The sequence below is a fragment of the Rhinolophus sinicus genome, linkage group LG11 (assembly GCF_036562045.2).
Source record: "Rhinolophus sinicus isolate RSC01 linkage group LG11, ASM3656204v1, whole genome shotgun sequence".
Taxonomy (NCBI): domain Eukaryota; kingdom Metazoa; phylum Chordata; class Mammalia; order Chiroptera; family Rhinolophidae; genus Rhinolophus; species Rhinolophus sinicus.
In genome coordinates this window covers 28,493,818-28,511,866 of record NC_133760.1, presented here as the reverse complement: position 1 = coordinate 28,511,866, position 18,049 = coordinate 28,493,818, and the positions used below count along the sequence as shown (strand labels likewise).

At 54.5% G+C, this 18,049-nt stretch overlaps 1 protein-coding gene across 4 annotated transcripts; it reads right to left on the bottom strand.

The window, feature by feature from the left end:
- Positions 1-48: 48 nt before the first annotated feature.
- On the bottom strand, positions 49-17,592 carry FCSK (fucose kinase). 4 transcript variants are annotated; one of them, XM_019710208.2, is made up of 24 exons: positions 17,366-17,592; positions 12,874-12,978; positions 12,372-12,523; positions 12,205-12,255; positions 11,338-11,463; positions 10,952-11,024; positions 10,484-10,581; positions 10,010-10,090; positions 9,308-9,427; positions 8,957-9,128; positions 8,423-8,535; positions 7,648-7,749; positions 7,354-7,524; positions 6,804-6,868; positions 6,059-6,429; positions 5,231-5,441; positions 4,886-5,052; positions 4,567-4,788; positions 4,077-4,220; positions 3,797-3,916; positions 1,875-2,062; positions 1,693-1,792; positions 978-1,201; positions 49-808 (listed from the first exon to the last, which is right to left on the bottom strand). In XM_019710208.2, the coding sequence occupies exons 2-24, from the start codon at positions 12,953-12,955 to the stop codon at positions 722-724; spliced, it is 3,240 nt and encodes a 1,079-aa protein (XP_019565767.2). In that variant the 5' UTR covers positions 12,956-12,978; positions 17,366-17,592; the 3' UTR covers positions 49-721. The 4 variants fall into 4 exon arrangements, 3 of the variants coding, with proteins under 3 accessions (XP_019565767.2, XP_019565776.2, XP_074170694.1); XM_019710217.2 differs by having other exon boundaries at positions 17,232-17,383; XR_002135717.2 differs by lacking the exons at positions 49-808; positions 978-1,201 and having other exon boundaries at positions 1,875-2,015; positions 17,366-17,503.
- Between the last annotated feature and the right edge of the window lie 457 nt (positions 17,593-18,049).

The following is an 18,049-nucleotide window of genomic DNA, read 5'->3' as shown; positions in this document are numbered from 1 at the left end:
AGTGGGAATTGCTGCCAGCAGGAACAAGAGAGTTTTATGAGGACAACCTTGAAGGGCAAAGTGATTTTATTCCAAAAAGGTCGCAGTCCTGGGAACCCACTGCTCACAGGCACACAGGTCATGTGGCACAAATCAGTGTTACCAGTTAAGGCCTGGGTGGGCAATGACTTGCTGCAGGACCACACTGGCTCACTGCCATAGACGGAGAGGTGGACCCCCACCCTGCTCCCACTCCCCCAACAAGTCAGCCTGAAGGGAGTATTAGCATGAAGTTTCTACTCAGGCAAAATCCTGGCCTCTAAGGAAGGACACGGGAAATGCCTCAAAGGGCCTCTTCAGGGACCCCAGCCACCCACTAAGGCTGGTTGTCATCACCTTCTTCCGGGCCGCTCGTGGAGCATGAGAAGGTTATGGCCCAAACGGGGCCATGGGATTTGTAAAGGCCACAAGGGTCACGGAGCTTAGGACCTTCCTATATCTAGATGGAGCAGACGCCAAGCCTGAGCCACAGTCAACCAAGAGGTCAGAGTCCCATTCCCAAGCATGGTCTCTGCTTCACCAAGCTCCCAAAAGGGCTGGGCTCAAGCTCAGGCCAGCTGCTTCTGGGAACAGATTCACAAAGAGGTGGGTGGGGAGCTGGAGGCTAAGTGCTCCCAACGGACAGGGCTGCTGTAGCTCCAGGTCTCCTCTTGCGGAGGGACGAGCTTCGTGGGAAAGGGCATCAGGTTGAGGTCCCACTCCCCAGCAGGCGCAGGCTCAGGCCCTGAGTATCCACTTCTACCAGGTGGACGCTGTAGTTCCCGAGGCCCTGCGAGCACAGGGCAGGAGGTGTTTAGAGGGCTCAGCAAATGTCAGGCCTTCTGGAGGCTGGACTGAGGGTGCAGGGCCAAGGGGACTTGCGATAGTAGCCCCTGGTTAGCCCGTGGGTCACAGCAAACGCTCCCCCACCAACTACTGTGCCCAACACCATCAGCTACCTCAGTCTTGGCCAGCACGGCCTCCACAGCCTCCTTCTGCCGCGGCTTCTTGGTCAGCACATAGAGAAAGCCCCCTCCGCCTGCCCCGGCCAGGCTCTGGCCGTGCACGTGGGGGGCCAGGACATCCATCATACGCCGCACAGCCAGGGGCTCACAGCCAGGAGCCATGAGCTTCTTCTGCTTCCAGTACACGGTCAGGCACTGGCCCAGCAGCGGCAGGCTTCCTGGGGTGGGGGCAGAAGGGAGCGGTGTGCCTGAGCCAGGACATTCACTCAGTGCCCATGTGTGGACTGAATCAAGTGCCAAGAGGCGCTGCTTAACCAGTGGCTGGAAACAGGAGTGATGAAGCCCACCTCACAGGGTTGTTTGAGGGCTGATGTACACAGAGCAGCTGGCACCGTGTTCAGTGAAAATGAGCTGTGTAACCACTCACTTGGAACCCTGCTCAGCCCTGACTCCCTGGCACTCAGCTATGAGGCTAAGCCTCCTCCCCATCTGCTTCCTGGTAGGTGGGGCTGGAGACCTTCCCATGATGCATTATCCTGAGATAACGGCTCTCACCTAAGTCTGAGACCCTGCGCAAGACAGTAGGCTTCTGTCCCCGGGGGCCTAATACCTGCAGCCTGTGCCAAGTCTGCAAAGGCCCCTGGCTCAGAACTGCGGGCAACAAGGCACTGACTCCTGGTGCCCTACCCGTGGGGAAGCAGCGCCTCACCTTGGCGGAAAGCCTCTGCACAGGCGTCGGTGTGCTTCAGCAGGCTGTGGGCATTCTGCACGACAGCAGGCAGCCGGGCATACCAGCTCCTCAGTACATCCTGCAGACGGGGCCGGAGGGGTGCAGTGAGAACCAGGCCCAGCTGGGCCTAGTGCCGCCTTCCCTGCCGGGCTGGGGCTCACCTGCAGCAGATTGCGAGCCAGGCGGGTCTTGCCAGTGTACACCAGAAGCAGGTGGTCATTGAGTGTCTGGACAAAGCCCTCAGGTACCATGATCTCTTCCACCTCCACCTTCAGTGGCAGCTGAGCCCGGGAGCGCCCCACCTTGATGCCAGGCATGAGACCACCCACTTGGTCCTGCCAGCCACCTCCTGGGAGCCCAGCGTCCGTCACTGTTAGAGCCTATCTGGCCCAACTTCCCTCCCCAGCCCAGGCTCCCAGTCCTGTACCCCTGGGAAGAGGGCTTCCCCCAACTCCATCTGGGCCAAGTGAGCTGTGCAGCTTCTGCCCCCAACCCTGGGAGTCGGATGAGCCTAGCAAGGGAAAGGGTTTCATTCTAGAGCCAAGCTTGGAATGCACAAGGCCCAACTTTTGTTGCAGACCTGATGTGTAGTTGGAATTGGGGTAAACCACATCGAAGGGTATGACCCTGCACTAACCTCTCCCCCAAGAAGAGATGATATGACTTTTCCTGCAGCCTAACTCCCCTGCACCCTGTCTTCTGACAAAAGGTGCTGATGTTGGAAATAAACATTCAGTATCCCTTATCAAACTTGAAAGAGCCTGTTCACATCTTGCTTTAGTAATGAAAGGTATGGATCTCTTTTCCTGTTGCAGCTCTAAAAATGACAAAACTTGAAATGGTCCGAGGATAGGCCCTTGATATTTGGGGAAGAGCCTACAAGGATTTAAAGTATAAAATGCAAGTGGCCGGGCAGCTGGTTTGCTCAGTGGTTAGAGCGCGAGCTCTTAACACCAAGGTCGCCAGTTCAATCACGCATGGGTCAGTGAGCTGCGCCTTCCACAACTAGATTGAAAATGACCTGGAGCCGATGGGTCCTGGAAAAACACACTGTTCCCCAATATTCCACAATTAAAATTTTTTTTTAATAAAACGCAAATGGCAGGAGGCATCAGGAACTTTACAGCCGAAACGTGGTTAGTGTCGGGCCCCAAATGTCAAAAACTCCTTAATTGTGCCCCTCTCTTTCAGAGCACCTAGTGCAGCTTCTAACCACTCACTTGAGGCTACTGATGAATGTCTGTCTCTGATAGACCATATGACTTTTGAGGGCAAGGGCCCTGTTTTTGCTTATTTTATCCCTAGGGCCCAACACAGTGGATACTCTAGTCAATGGACCAAATGAAGGATTTGAATGGTACACCTCAGAGGAAAACTGAAAAGGGCTCTCCATCTGCCTCTCCTGCTAATGACTACCTGTTATGGGATGTGAGTCATTACAATGAAAGGAGGCTAGGCTGCAAAGTGACCAGAAAAGATAGCATAATTGGCCTCTACACATCTTTGTGACAGTTTCCTTCCCAGAGTCATTATAGGCATGAGGCCTGACATCCTGGGATGAGCAGAGCACCCTAGGATCAGGCCAGACAAACTTGACTGCTCCCCATTGTGCATGCATTCCAAGGGGCCACAGTGGTGAGAGGAGAGAGCAGCCCGGTGCTAGTAACATTCCACGCCCTCCGGATGACCGGTATGGGATGGGGGGAAGTGGGACAAATGACCGTAAGCCAAGGGAGGGGCAAGTTGGTTGGATGGACAAGCTGAAGTTCTTGTCCCCAGTTCTGCCCAGCCCCGCCCTGAGGGACAGCCCTGGATGGCAACAAAGTCATGAAGAATAAACATACACCTAACACATGAAAGATGTAGTACAGAATCTGACGCTTACTAGGTGCTCCTGACATCAGCTCCTTCGAGGTAGAAACATATCAAGTTGAAAACCACCAGAGAAGATCAGTGATAAGAAGGAAGCCCTAACCTTGTGCAGGAGCAGTACAGTACGGGGCTGTCTGCAAGCCTGGGGGAGCCCCCAGAGGCCCTTGGGGAAGTGCCAGTGACCCCCCTCCCTCCAGGGGCAGTCCCAGACCTGTGGTGAGCACCTGCTCCAGGTGCAGCACTGCGTGGATCAAGGCCTCCGTGTCCATCATGCGGCCTGCAGCCCGCTGCAAGGCAGCCAGGGCAGTGCCCGCCAGGATGCTGCTGGTGCCTGAGAGCAGGGAGGAGGGCGCCAGGCATGAAACGGCTCTTCCCGGCCTAGTCCTGCCCCACCTACTCCCTTTGCTGGGCAGAGGTGGGGAGAAAGATCAAAGGTGAGGCTGGAGGGATAGGGTGGAGTGATTGGCAGCAGGGGAACACAGCCCACTCACCAAGGCCAGAGCCATGGGGCAGCTCGGACCAGGTGTGCAGCTCAAAGCCACAGCCAAAGGTGCGCAGCAGCTGCTCACTCAGTGGGAGCTTGGAGTGGACACTCACGATCCCCGCACAAATGAAGGCCGCCTTCAGTAGGGCCCCTGCAGAGGGACCGGCATAGGCAAGTAACTTGGTCCCCGAGGGCAGAAGCAGACATACCAGCCCACCTCCACTATTTCCCAGCCCACCATGGGGCTCATGTGGGGGACAACAGCCCAGCAGTAGTACAGGCCCCATCACAAGCCACAGAAAGGACGCAGCTCCCCAACATGAGCATATGTGCCAGCTCTACCTCCTGCACCTGGACAGGGTGACTTGAGGGGTCCTCAAACAGAAAGACTTGCCTTCAGGCTAGGCTCCCATGGCCAGCAGGGTCCCCAGGGTTCTGCCCCCACCCCCCAGCCGGTGTGTGCCATCCCCGCCGGCAGGTGTCCTGGATGCCCTGACCTGGTGCATGCGGCTGGCAGTAGTCCTGCAGATCGTCCATGCTCTGGCACACTATCTTCATGGCCATCTCGTCCTGCCGGGGCCCCGCCGCCAGCCACAGACCAGGCTCCCAGATGCGGCGTGCCCGGGCCCCAATGGGCCGGCGGCCATCCACTCGCACAGCCAAGCCCACCACTGCCCCACCAAGCTCATAGGCAAGGGGTGGCGTGTCGCTCCAGCCCCCTGCAGCAGTTGAACAAGCAAGACCAAGCTGGTCACAGGGGTTGCCAACCTAGTTCAGGGGTAGCACCCTCACCCCCACCCCCCACAAGGAGCTCACCAGAAAAATCCACGCGAGCCGGGCACTCAGCCACCACCCACTGCCCAGGTGCTGGAAGCTCCACTGGCTCCGTGGAGACAAAGTGCTGGGCTGACATCACAGCCTGGCGGACCAGGATCTGCCCAGCCCCCTCGTAGTGGCGGGCAGCTCGCACTAGCAAGGCTGGCCTGTCAAGAGGGAAGAGACAGATGGTGGCATAGAGCCCCAAGCTGAGGGTGGACTGCCTGGGTTTGGGGACCTGACTGCCCTGGGTGACCCAAGGGCACCCCACCCCACCTCTCTGGGTTTCCACCTTCAAGGATGGCCAAGGGCTTTCCCAAGGGTTCTGACATCATTGGTGCCCACCTGCTTAGCCACTTGTCCCGCTCCTGGGCAAGCGCCTCCACACCTCGCGCCAAGTCTCCACTCTCCAGGTATGAGAAGGGCCGCAGCCACTCAGGGTTGGCAGCTGGCCCACTCCGCAAACCGCCTCGGCCCTCTGCCCAGCAGCCCAGTACATCTGCCACACAGGCCAGTGCCCGGGCTGCCACACCAGGGTCTCCTGTGCCAGCTGCAACTGAGGGACCCAGAGTCAGGGATGGCTGGGGAGGGGACCCCCAATGCCATCTGCCCCAGAGAATATTCAACAGTCCCCAAACACTCCAGATCCCGCACACTTCTTCACTTTTGCCCAAGATGTATCCTTGCCTATGAACGCACGCCCCACTCTTCTGCTTGGCAAAGTTCTTTTCATCCTGCCAGCCCCAGCCCCAGACCAGGTGTGCCTTCGCACCCTCCATCCAGAATGCCTAGAGTGGCTAGCAGCCCAAACTCGGGGGGTCAAACCACTTGGGTTCAGTCTCAGCCTCAACCCAAACCAGCTATGTGGCTGTAGGTGAAAAGTTAAATGGGGATCATTTGTTACAGTTACTGGGACCATTAATGAGGTGCTGTCTGAGCCCCCAGGTAGAGCCAGCCACATCCCCCTGGGGCTCTGGGGCTCTTCGCATATGTCTTGGTACCCAGTACAGAACATGTAGGGTTTGCAGATGCTCCTAGGACCCAGAGACTCAGCCCCAGGCCTCAGCCTCTCACCAAACTCCCTTACTGACAAGTACCCAGGTCATCAACCTAGAGGGTAGGTAAGGCAGGTGACTCGGTCTGGCTTCCCAGCGTGGCTGCCAGCACACTCACCCTGGTCCAGCGTGGCCAGCAGGGGCCCGGGACAGCCCTCACGGACAGCGGCCCAGATCAGTGGGCGCAGGCTGAGGTCCTGCTGGGCCTCCAGCACGCGCCGAGCCTTATGCAGGGCCTGGCGGAAGAATAGGTCCCGGCGGGATGCCAGTGTGGCAGCCCGGTCCAGACACGGCTGTAGCTGCTCCCAGGACAGACGCCAAGAGGCCCGCCAGGCCCACAGAGCCTCACCCGCCTCCTCCTGGGGGTCTAGCATCCACAGCATGTCCTGGGGCCCCAGCGCCCTCGAGGGGTGAAGCATAGGAAAGAGGCGGGCACTGAGAAGGCAACGCTCTGCGGGAGGTGTGTCTGGATCCCACAGGTCCCAGTTTCTGATGTGGGGAGAAAGCACATCAGAGGGAGAGAAGTAAGGGTTCCCGCTTCCTCACCAACCCCTGACCACCTGTCAGCTGAGGGCTGGCTAATTCACAGGGGCAGGACTAACTCTTCCAGAGCAACACAAGCAGGCAACTCAGGGAAAAGAGGTGAACTGCCCTGCCTCCTTTCCCAGGCCTCTGAACAAAACTCCCAAAGCCTGAGCACAGCCAGGGATTAGGAGTTGCCCAGGGGCAAGGTGCTGGGGAGATCAGGCTGCCCTAACTACCCCAGGCCCTGTGAGTTGCTGGGAGGGCAGGTGCTGCTCCAGGGCAGCGTCAAAGAATCGGCTGCCCTGGCTGCCGAGGCCCATCGCAGCCATCCACCTTACCGAATACCTGTCTTCTGGAAGAATTCACTCCAGGACATGTTGAGATACGTTCCAGTACCCTGTCTCTGGGAGAAGAGAAGGAAGCAGTCAGGGTGCAGGAGCCACAGGAATCGGTTAGGGATACTAAGGCCAGAGGGCCATGAGCTGCTCAAGAACAGACAGAAAGAGAGATTTGCACATATGCGAGCAACTTCTGAAACACTCCGTCAAGCCCTAGAGCGCAGCGCCCCTGCCCAAGTGCCTGCAACTTGACACAGAATCCCCATTGTAGGCTCAGTCTCCCATAACAGGCTCTGCAGCCCAAGGCAAGTCACCTCCCTCTCTAAACCTCAGTCTCTGGCCTGTAAAATGGTGATAAAAATCCCCACCCAGCCTGCCCATCAGGGCAGATAAGGAGGCAGGTAAAGGGATAATGAGACTCTATTGGCCTCACAGCCTATCCCTCTGTCCAACGCTCCCAGAGTCCTGCAGTGGAGTGAGATCTGGGCTGAGGCCCCTGGGTCCCCAAAGCCTGAAGGTGGGGATGAAGGAAGGCAGGGCAGGCACCTACTTCCCAGCTGTCCAGACGGCCAACAAGGGTGAAGGCATGGATAGGGGTGCCGTGCAGCCGCACATGGTGTCCCTGAAGGACGACGTCATGCAGCTCCAAGCCGTGTAGTGCCTTCGACTGGGCTATGTCCAGGCCACTCACGAAGCAGCCAGGACCGATGTGAATGGGCCCCTGGCAGGGAAGAGGCGAGGCATTCCGAGTGGGCAGCATAGCCCCAGGCACCTCCCAACCACACACACAGGACCTGGCCCTGCAAACCTGGCCTCCCTTCCCCTGCTCGTCCGTCAGCCTCACCTGAAGGTGACAGTGCTGTAGCACACTCCCGGAATCCAGCCGGACAGGGCCCTGCAGCAGGCAGCTGACCACAGAGCTCCCAGCGCCCAGGAGCTGTGGCTCCTACGAAGCCAGGGAGAAGGTGGTGAGGGCCAGGTCGGGGCGTCCTGATCCTCCTCCACAGCCGAGCCCCGCCCGTGCCCATCACCAGCCAGTTCTCTCTCTGCACCTGCCCTGGCCCCAGCCTCACGCTGACTCCCATCCGGCCCTGTTCATGCTGCTCCCCCAGGGTACACTCTCCTTGCATTTTCCTCCAAAGCAAATCAGAACTCAGTAACGGAGGTCCCACCAGAGGACAGCTCCCCCAGAAAACCTCTCCTACCAGTCTAGGTACCCCAACCCCACTCCCCGAGGGCCACCTCTGAACTCTATTTGCCCCCTTCCTCAGCACCATGGCACTGATCCAGGCCCATCACCTCAAATGTGTCTGTCTCCCCAAGCAGACCCCAAGGAAAGGATGGGGGGGGTTGTTCTTCTCTAGCTTCTCAATCCAGCGGATCTGGATGCAGAACCCTGACTTGGCCACTTACTGCCTCTATGGCCTTAGGTGAGTTACTTAACTTCTCTGAGCCTCCAGAGCCTCATGTGTGAAATGGGGATAATAACACCTACACTCAGAGGCAATCTGTTCCAAGCATGGGCTGTTCCTCCCCTTCCCAGGAGCCCCTATCCCACCTGTCCTCAGGCACCCACCCAGCAGGCTCCTCTGCTGGCCTTACCTCCAGGAATGTCTTACCTCCACCTGGGAATGCACAACCTGGGCCCCAGGAGCCCCAGGGAACGTGAGGCTGTGCAGAAATTCACTGGCCGAACTGGTCATGTAGCTGTAGCTGCCGTCGGGGACATATGCTGTAAAGACACAAGCACCGACCCAAACCCAATGCCTACTGCAGCTCTGATGCCAGGCCAGGCCTCCCGCCAGAGGACACATCTTCATCAGGCCGTGAGAGGCCAAGCATGGCAATGAGCCCACTGTGCCAATGGGAAAGCTGAGATCCAGAGAGGCTCAGCAACCTGCCCAAAGCAACACAGCTAGAAAGTGGAAAGACTCAAAGTGGAGCCCAGGAATGAGACAAAAGGAAATAAGGAAGAGTTATTTGGAGGGAAGGGAAAGCAAGGCCCTGAGCTGGGAAAGAGTAATAATTGTCTGGTAGATGCACTAGGCCTGTCTGATCCAGGAGCCTGGGGGCCAGGCAGGCAGCAGCCTCATTCTGGGGGTCCTCACCCCCCATGGTCTCCCCACTCCAGAGAGCCAAGAGGCAGTACCCACCCATGGTGAGGGGCTGGTCATGAAGCTCCCTCCACAGCTGGGCCCGGGCGCCCTGAAGATAACCCGCGACGTCCGCGTCACCTTGCCCCACTTCTGGGGGGCGCCCCACCAAGTAGTCCTCCCTGCTCACGTTCCTGGCCATGCACAGCAGGATGTCGAAAAATAGAGACAGCTGGAGCAAGGGTAGGAAGCACAGCTATTGGGGGGTTCCTAGGCCAAACTAGGGCAGTCCCATCCCCGGAGATGCTGACCCAGAGAGGGGAAGGGGCTAGCCTGAAGTCACACAGCCCGGTCACCAGTGTCAGGGTCTCTCCCTCAGGCCAAGACCTCCCAGCTCCCACGCCGAGTCACCTGGACAGGCCGGGCTCCAGAATCCAAGCCCATGTAGGTACAGGCGTCCAGGGGCGGGCTCACATGGGTGGCCAGGAGGTGCTCAGCAGTCTCCACAGAGAAGAAGGCAACCCCGGAGACCTGAAGGAGCCCTCATGAGGGTCATGTGGGGGGACCCTGCAGCCAGGCTTGGGGTCTGAGTTGGAGAGGACACATGCACATGGGCCGACAAAGGCTGGCTGCCCTACCAGGCAGGTCCTTCATGTTCTGGGCCACTCCAGCACCCAGACTCCAGGCTTACTGGGGGCAACTCCCACCAGGGGACCCTTCAACAGGCACCTTCTGGGACACACCTCAATTTTCAGGCCTCCTTTCAAACCTAGTTCCCCATCCCCATGGTATGGACCCAGACCCTTACCCACCACTCCTATCCTTGCCCTTCATTCTAGAAGGATCCCCCGAGTTGGGTACTAGACTTCCTCCCAACTGCATTCTCAACTTGCTCACATTTTGGTTCCAGCCTGTCTGGTTCAGGGCAACACCCCTTCCTCAGATTCTGGCACACCTGCTCTTCTGAATGCCAGTTCCAGACCACCTCAGATTCTGGTCCTGTCCTGCCCCAAAATCTTCTAGAAGGAGTGGGGCTCTGCCCTAGGCAAAGGGCAAACCCTCCCTCTTTTCCCATGAGGTCCCCAAAGCCCCCCAACCATGCCACAGCCATACCAGTGGTACCCGCCCATCAGGCCTGGCACACTGTTGTATCTCTGCCTCGGTGCCCTGGTAGTAAATATCCAAAACAAAGCCCTGTGTATGGGGAGAAAACAGAGTTAGGGGAGGGAGCAAGGAAGAATCAGGAAGCGGGGTAAAACAGCAAGGAGGTTCTCCAAATGAAAACCTAGGATGCATGTCTGACAGGTACCAGCATGCTCCCGGGAAGCACTGTCCCACATCCGACAGTAGAGGGCGGGCTTTGAAGGTCTTCACAGCCCCAGTCCCAGCACAGAGGCTGGCACAGGGTCCATGTGCAATTCAAGTTTGGCAAAAGACTGAGTGAGCAAAAGCGCTGTTGCCATGGGGGAAACTCCTCTGAATTCAGGCCATGCCAGAAAGTCCAGGACCAGAGGCTGCCCCGAGTCAGGACCAGGATGCCATCCCAGGCTGGCTCAACTGCCCGTGCCACCGCCCCAGGGGCCCTACCTGGGAGTCGGTGAGGTAGACACCATGGTGCCGGGCGTAGGCCATGCTCCCTGGAAAGGCAATCACTCTGGCTCCCTGGAAGCCATCCCAGCTGATCCCTGTGGGTGGGACAGTTAGGAGGCTCCCTGAGGGCCCCAATCCAAGACAGGGAGTCCCCAGCCAGGTAAAGCAGGAGCTCAAGGCACCTCTAAAAGGGAAATATGGTTTCCAAGCCAAATGGATATTCCTCTGAGATAATGACAATGCCTCTCCTCCCAAAGTTCTTCCACAGCCGTCCATTCTATAGACTGGCAGACTGAGGCCCAGCAAGGGAAGCCCTATCCTGGAGTCTGGACTTCATCCTCCATGTCCTATAGCTTCCCTCCTGAATAGGGCAGCGGGCCACGCTCAGAGGTGGTGGGTGAGGAAAGGCAGAGCCCACCTCTGGCTATGAAAACAGAAGGCAGTCCCAAACCTTCTCAGGCTCACCTGGGTCGGGAGGAACAGTCAGCAGCATGTCGGTGCTACAGACCCACACACCTGGTGGGGAACCTGGGCCTAGCTGCAGGAGGGAGAATGGAGCTGGTAGCCTGACCCAGCCCTTCCTCTGTTCCCACACAGCCCAGTCTCTGCCTGTCCCCGTGCTCCCAGAGATTCTGGCTGCCCAGGTAACAGGGGCCTCCCCAGACCCCGCCTGCCAATCTCCCAGGGCCACACCTCCCCCCAGTGTGGCCAACACTAATTTCCTGAAGCTCTAATTAACTCTGAGAACCCCCAAGCCATTCTTCCTGGTATCTGCTGTCAGAGCCAGCACAGACTACAGCTGATGGTGCAGTGAGAGAGGGACAAATGCCCATGGCAACCGCCAGCCTCACCCGGTAGCTCATGATGTCCAGCAAGCAGTCCAGGTTGCAGACCATGGCCTCCACGGGGGCTTGGGGGTTCTCCACGGGAAGGCAGGTGAAGGCCCGGCCACAGTCATCGAAGGGGAAATCTCGGCCCTGGGGTGGAAGCAAGGACAGGACAAAAAGCCCTTGGGGCAAAAAGCCTGGGGACAGCCAATTGGCGTGCAAGGACAGAAAGCCATAAAGCTAGAGGATTTTTTAAGGTTTTCTCATAAAATTTTTTCAATTATGTGATTATGGCAAAAAGTTGGAAAATGTAGATATGCAAAAAGAAAAACAGTCCCTCAGGAATAATAACCATTGCCTTCATTTTGAGGTATATCCTTTTAGACTTGTATTCACATAGTCTTTATTTTATTTTACAAAATGAGATTCTGAAAAGGTAGAGACCACACGCACACACACATAAAACTGGGGAAATAAGATTGGAAACTATACAAAGCCAGACCCTGCTTTAAGTATTGAATAGATCATCTCAGCATATCCACCTGAAGCAGGAACTGTTGCCATCCTCATTTTACAGATATGGAAACTGCGGCCTAGAAAGAATCAAGTGACTTGCCCAAGGTAACGGAGGTAGTAAGTCTCTTTCCAGTCAAGGCAGAGAGCTAGATGGACCTTTTATTCACGCTACTATCCCACCAGGAGGAGATGCTCTTTATATTTAGCCAGTTCCCTATTTTTGGACCCTTAGATCGAGTCTGATTCTGATTTTTCTGGATTTGCACAACGAGCCTTGCACACACACAAAGGTACAACATCCTTCAAGTCCCGTCCAACCCTGAAGACCGATGGTTCCAGCCTTCTGCATGGCACCCTGCCTGGCATTCTACTAACCATGTGCAGGACAAGGATCCAGGCCGAGTGTAGGACGTCAGCTGTGATCACCTGTCAAGAGTGGAAGAGCCCTGTTGACAGAGGCCTGGGCAGAAGGCACCCGAGGATGGCATCCTCTTGTCCAGGGAGAGATCCCAGAACAACTCGACTCAGGCATGAGCACTCACAGTGAAGCCCGCCTGGGCACTCAGGTGTTCAGCAGCCACCAGAAGGGCATTGAGAGTGGCTCCTCCACTGCCCACACGAGTCTCAGGGTCCTCCACAGCCAGTAACAGCGTCCCAGCAGGGATCTGCTCTCGCTTCTGCCGCATTTCCAGCTCTGTAACCAGAACAGAGCTAAGATCTGCCCCCTCCCCCCATACCTCCCAGTCCTGATCCTAAAGATCTAAAACAAACCTACTGATAATCATTATTTGATCTTCTTTCATTCAGTAGCTTTTCATGTAGTAGCTCATTAAATCTCTACCCAACTCTGTGAGGTAAGTACAATTATTCCCATTTTACAGATGAGAAAACTGAGTGTCAATGAAATGACATGACGTGTCTAAGGTTACATGGCTAGGAAAAAGCAGAACCTGGGTTTGAACCCAGATCTGCCTGGTGCCCAGGGCTGTAGGGGTATGGTGGGGGTTCTACATTAGGGCAGAGTGGGGAGGAAGGGTCCCCTACCTCTCTGGAAGACCTCGACGCTGTCCTTGTACTGGCATGTCAGGATGATAACCGTCCAATCAACCCCCTTGGGCTGCTCCATTCTGGCCAAAGTTGAGGGGCTTCCTGAGGCAGAGATAGGGGTATATATGATTTTTTTTAAATTATCATACCCTAAAATTGATTTTTTGGTGTATAGTTTTATGAATTTTAACATACATATAGATTCTTGTGGCCATCACAATCTGCACCCAAAGATACTCTCACATGCTACCCCTTTACAGTCATACCCTCCTCCATCCTCACCTGACAACCATCAATCAGTTCTCCATAGCTAGAGTTAGAATGCAATCTTTTGAGATTGGCTTCTTTCACTCAACATAATGCTTCTGAGATCCATCCAAATCGGCTGTGCATATAAGTAGCCCTTTCTCTTTTGACGGACATTTGGGCTGTTTCCAGGTTTTGGCAGTCATGAATAGAAAGAGCTGCTATAAACCTTCATGCGCAGGTTTAGCATGAACATAAGACTTCATCTCTCCAGGTAGATACCCTGGTGTGGGATTGCTGGGTCATGTGATAAGTATATCTTTGAATTTCTCCATCTGGGTGCATGTGATTTCCTCAGGAAAGGAAGTAAGGGGAGTATGTGGGGTAGACAGTGGGCCCCATCTTAAAGCAAGGGGCTGCCCTTTCTATACCACCAGCCCCTCATCATTCAGTCATTGGCTGTGAGCTAGGGGGAGGGAAGGTCTAAGCTCCCTGGCTCCTGAGGGTGAGGACAATTTCCTGGAGAAGGAGGCAGGTGTGGAGGGATGCAGCAGCTTGCTCAAGGGGATCTGGGCAGGGAGTCAACAGTGCCCACTACAGGGACCTCAGCGGGGACCTCCCCTCCCAGAGGCTCCAAACCTGAAGGAGGCTGCCACCCCACCTATCAGTCATCTTCCTCCAGGACACTCTGAGCAAGCGAGAGCAAGGTGAGCACAAAGCTTCACCCCTTCCTCACCCCCACCCCCAACATCCTCTCCTACCAGATGGGAAACCAATCTGACTCCAGAGCCTCTGGCCTTCCCAAGACCTCTGCAGACAAGTCCCCAGGAGTGAGTGCCCTGGAATCTACCTGTGGCAGGGTCCTGGCTGCTGTCCCATGAAGAAGCCCACCCCACATCTTCCCTCCAGCCCCCAAAGCTCAGTGTCAGAAGAGATGGTGGAGCTAGCTGCATGCTGTCCCAGAGGTGACCAGAACGCACATCCAGTGGTCAGCCCATGCACCAGCCAGAGAAGGCAGGAACCTCAGCAAGTTTTTTCTTATGCCACTCTGCTGCCACCAAGCCTATGGTTAAGGTTGACAGACACCACCACCTAGCAACAACCATGCTCCCACAAGCTTTCAGGGAAAGCCTCCACCATTAACAGAAACTGCTCTGCTCCCTGCTCAGCCCAGGAGGGAAATCCAGAGGGGAAATCTAAGCTAGAGATCTTGGCCAGGCACCTGAGGGCAAAGGCATTGCCCAGGATGCCCAGACAGCTTCCCAGTAAAGGGGTTAGCGAGGGATTCCAACTCACTGTGTGACCTTTGGCACCCCTAACCCTCTCAGGCCTCCTGAGGCAGGGAGTATAATTGACAGTTGCCCCAGCTGGTTCTTATGGAGGCCATGCTTCCCCACCAACTGCTCCCAATCAATGACTCAGTGCAACAGGAACACGATTCCTGCAAGACGGGGAGTACTAGAGGCAATTTTGGCTCCAGGACTCCCCACCAACCCAACAGAAACTGTCTTAGAATGGCACTGCAAAGGTGATGAAAGACAGCAAAAAAGAAATTCCCCAAGGAGAGTCCAAAGGTCTGACCCCAGTCTTGGTCTCTGCACAGTGACTGGGAGACATAGACAGGTGACAGGTCATGGCCAGAGGTAGGAAGACAGTCCTATCTGGACTGTGCCTACTAGAGACTGGACCAGAGGAGCAGTTCTTGGCTGGGAATCAACCCCAAGGCTCTGTACCCATCTCTGCCTCTTCCTGTGTGATTTTCAATAGGTTACTTAACCTCTCTGAGCCTCAGTTTCCTAATCTGAAAATGAGAGTCAATGATACCAACCTCCTAGGACTGTTGTCAACATGAAATAAAACATAAACTATGTGGCACAAAGCAGGAGCTCAATGAATGGCAGTTCTCTCCAGCAGGGAAAGGAAACGACAGAGTTTAACTTGGACCTGAAGCCAGTGGGAATCAGGCTCTGAAATATTCTCTTGGTCAAAGATATGCCTGAAGACGAAAAAATCAGGGAAAGCCTAGGGAAATCAAGCCAGGCTGATTAGCATGCCTTGCCAAATCAATCCAAAGGATATTTTATGATAACACAAAAGGCGGACTGATACTCGTAGCTAACCCTTAGAGCAGGGATGTCCAAACTGCAGCCCGCGGGCCAACTGCGGCCCATGATCCATTGTTAATTGGCCCGCAGCAAATTCCAAAAATATATTTAGTTTACTTAAATAAACCAGGTGAGGTAATACGTACTTCACCTCGAATGAGTGGCCTGGCTGTTTGTGTATTTTACCGCATATGGCCCTTGGTGAAAACCGTTGAAAAAAGTTTGGACACCCCTGCCTTAGAAAGTGCTTTTTCAGGCATCACAACAAAAGCATTGTAGTATCAATAGCCCTCCCTATGAGTTGGATCTTACTACAATCATGGTGTAGGTAAGGAAACTAGCTTGAAGAGATGAACTCATCTCCCCAAGGTCATACACAGCTAGTACAGGCAGGCCAGGTGTTTCCCAGTCTAAGGTTCATGTGCTTAACCACCCTGTAGGAACAAGACATCTCTCCTAGAGCCTCTGCCCTCTGTCACACCTTACGTCTGTACAGAAAAGTTAGAACCTCTATTCCAATATTCTGCCCACTTGCAATACTGAGGCCAAGTTGAAATATTATTTAATGTCCTCAACCACTTGCTGCCCAAAACTGGGATAGGGAAGGGGAGACAGGGACAAAATAAAATAATAAGGCCTCTTCAGATATGTTTTTTGAAGAGATAGGGCAGAGACTTTGCGTTTTAGAGTTTTAAAGAGAAAAAACAGGTACATGGAGGGACCTGATTTGCCTCTGAGAAAAAAAATAGTGGAAGAAAGTTGATTGGGAGTAAAATCACATTGTAAATTATATAAAAGGCAAGTGCAGTATCCCCCCCACACACCTTATCCATGGGGGATACATTCCAAGACCCCCAGTGGATGCCTGAAACCACGGGTTGTACAGAACCTTATATATACTATGCTTTTTCCTATACATATATAAATACCTAGAAAGACTTCCTTTGAATGGCATCCTTTGTCCCTAACCAACTTCAATTCTGCCAGAAACGTGGCAGCAGCTTCTTCATCAGCTGATACAGCCTTTCCAGTAATTTTTATCTTTTTCAGGCCAAACCTGTTCCTGAATCTGTGTAACCACCCCTTATTTGCAATAAATGGCTTGGTGTCACTCGTTTCAGGGGGTCCCTCGCTGAAGACTTCATGTAGGCTCAATGCTTTCTGAGCCACACATTGCCATCAATCAGAACATGTTTTCTGCTCATGTCTTCAACCCAAATTTAATGCCTTTTCCATCTTAGCTAAGCACTTAGCACGCATGGTGGCTGTAACTTTTGCAGCTTGAGATGCAACAGCAAAACTAGCACGAGTTTCTTTTTCCTTCTTTAGTTTCACGGATAGAAGATTCGTTCCTACATAGATCTTAGCAACCTCAGCACATGATTTTTTTCTTTCCTTATTAAGTCGAGAACTTTCACCTTTTCACTCAAAGGAAGCACTTTACAGCTTCTCTTTGCATACCTGAATCGCCAGCATCACTACTCTTGAGCTTTGTGGCCATTATTCAAATAAAGATTACTAAAACACAAGCACTGCAATACCTGACAGTGATCTGAAAACCAAGAAGGCTACTCAGTGACTGACTAGCTGGTAGCATATACCACCTGGATAAGGGAGACAAAGTGATGATTTAGGCCCCAGATAGAAGGGAGCAGGTCCTGGTTGATTTCATCAGGCTACTCAGAACTCACAATTTAAAACATACATTGTTTATTTCTGGAATTTTCATTTAATATTTCCAAACAGCTAACCTCAGGAATTCAAACTGTGGATAAAAGGGGGCCTACTGTAGTTGAGACTTGTGCATAATGATGAGATACCACGGGCCAAACTGAGGCAGGAGAAGCGGACTCAAAGCAAAATCAGCAGCACCGGCATCCAGCGCCCCACCTGCGGGTGGGGTGAGAAGCCCCTGGGACTCTATCCCCTCCCTGTCCCCAGCGTTCCCGGAACTGCCCCTGAGAGACCCAGGCAAAGGGGTAACGACCTGCAGACGCCCCCTACCGCCAGTGGGCGCCCGTGGACGCCAAGAGAGTTCACGTTGACTCTGCCTCAGTCATGCCCCTCGGAGAGGAAGGGCCAGGAAAGGGCGAGGGGAACTGAGGTGTGCGAAACTGGACTCTCGCGGACCCTCGTACCTGTCTCCGCCGGATACTAGCCTCAGCGGGCTCTTTAGCGCGGTGCTGCACGTCCCTTTCCCGCGCACCCTGGGAAATGTAGTTTCACTCCTCCGCCAGCCGTGGCTTGTCTTCTCCAAAAAACCAGCTTCCCGCTATCGCGGGCAAGCGGATATAGTGAAGGCAGGAAGCGCTTTCCGAAATGGCAGTGAGTCTCCGGATCGAGAAGGAAGGGGACGCGAGAAGGCGGTTCAGTTGGCCGACAAAACTACAACTCCCAAGAGAACCAATGCGTCTTAAAGACACAGGCTCGTTTTCTGGGACTAGAGATTTCAAGGTTTTCGGTTTTCTTAACCCCCAGCCTGGGACCTGGGGCAGCTGCTTTTCTCCCAGAGGAAAGAAAGAAAAAAAAAAATCCCTTGCGGCGGGGTGAGGAGGTAGCATAGACCTTGCCTGAGTGCGTAAGCGGCTACGGTTGGATTGGCAATTGGTAGTGCTTTCCGGGGTAGTGCTTTTCGGGGGTAGTGCTTTCGGAAGGACATGAGTCCTTCCGGAAGACACTTTCCAACTCTGCAGTGGGAAGAGAATCTGCGGAGTTTTTGGAAAAGTTGTGAATAGCAGCATTGTTTGTAATAGAGGAAAATTAGAAACACTCTCTTCCCAGGGTACTGGAGAAATGAACTCGGCACATCCATGCAATGGAGT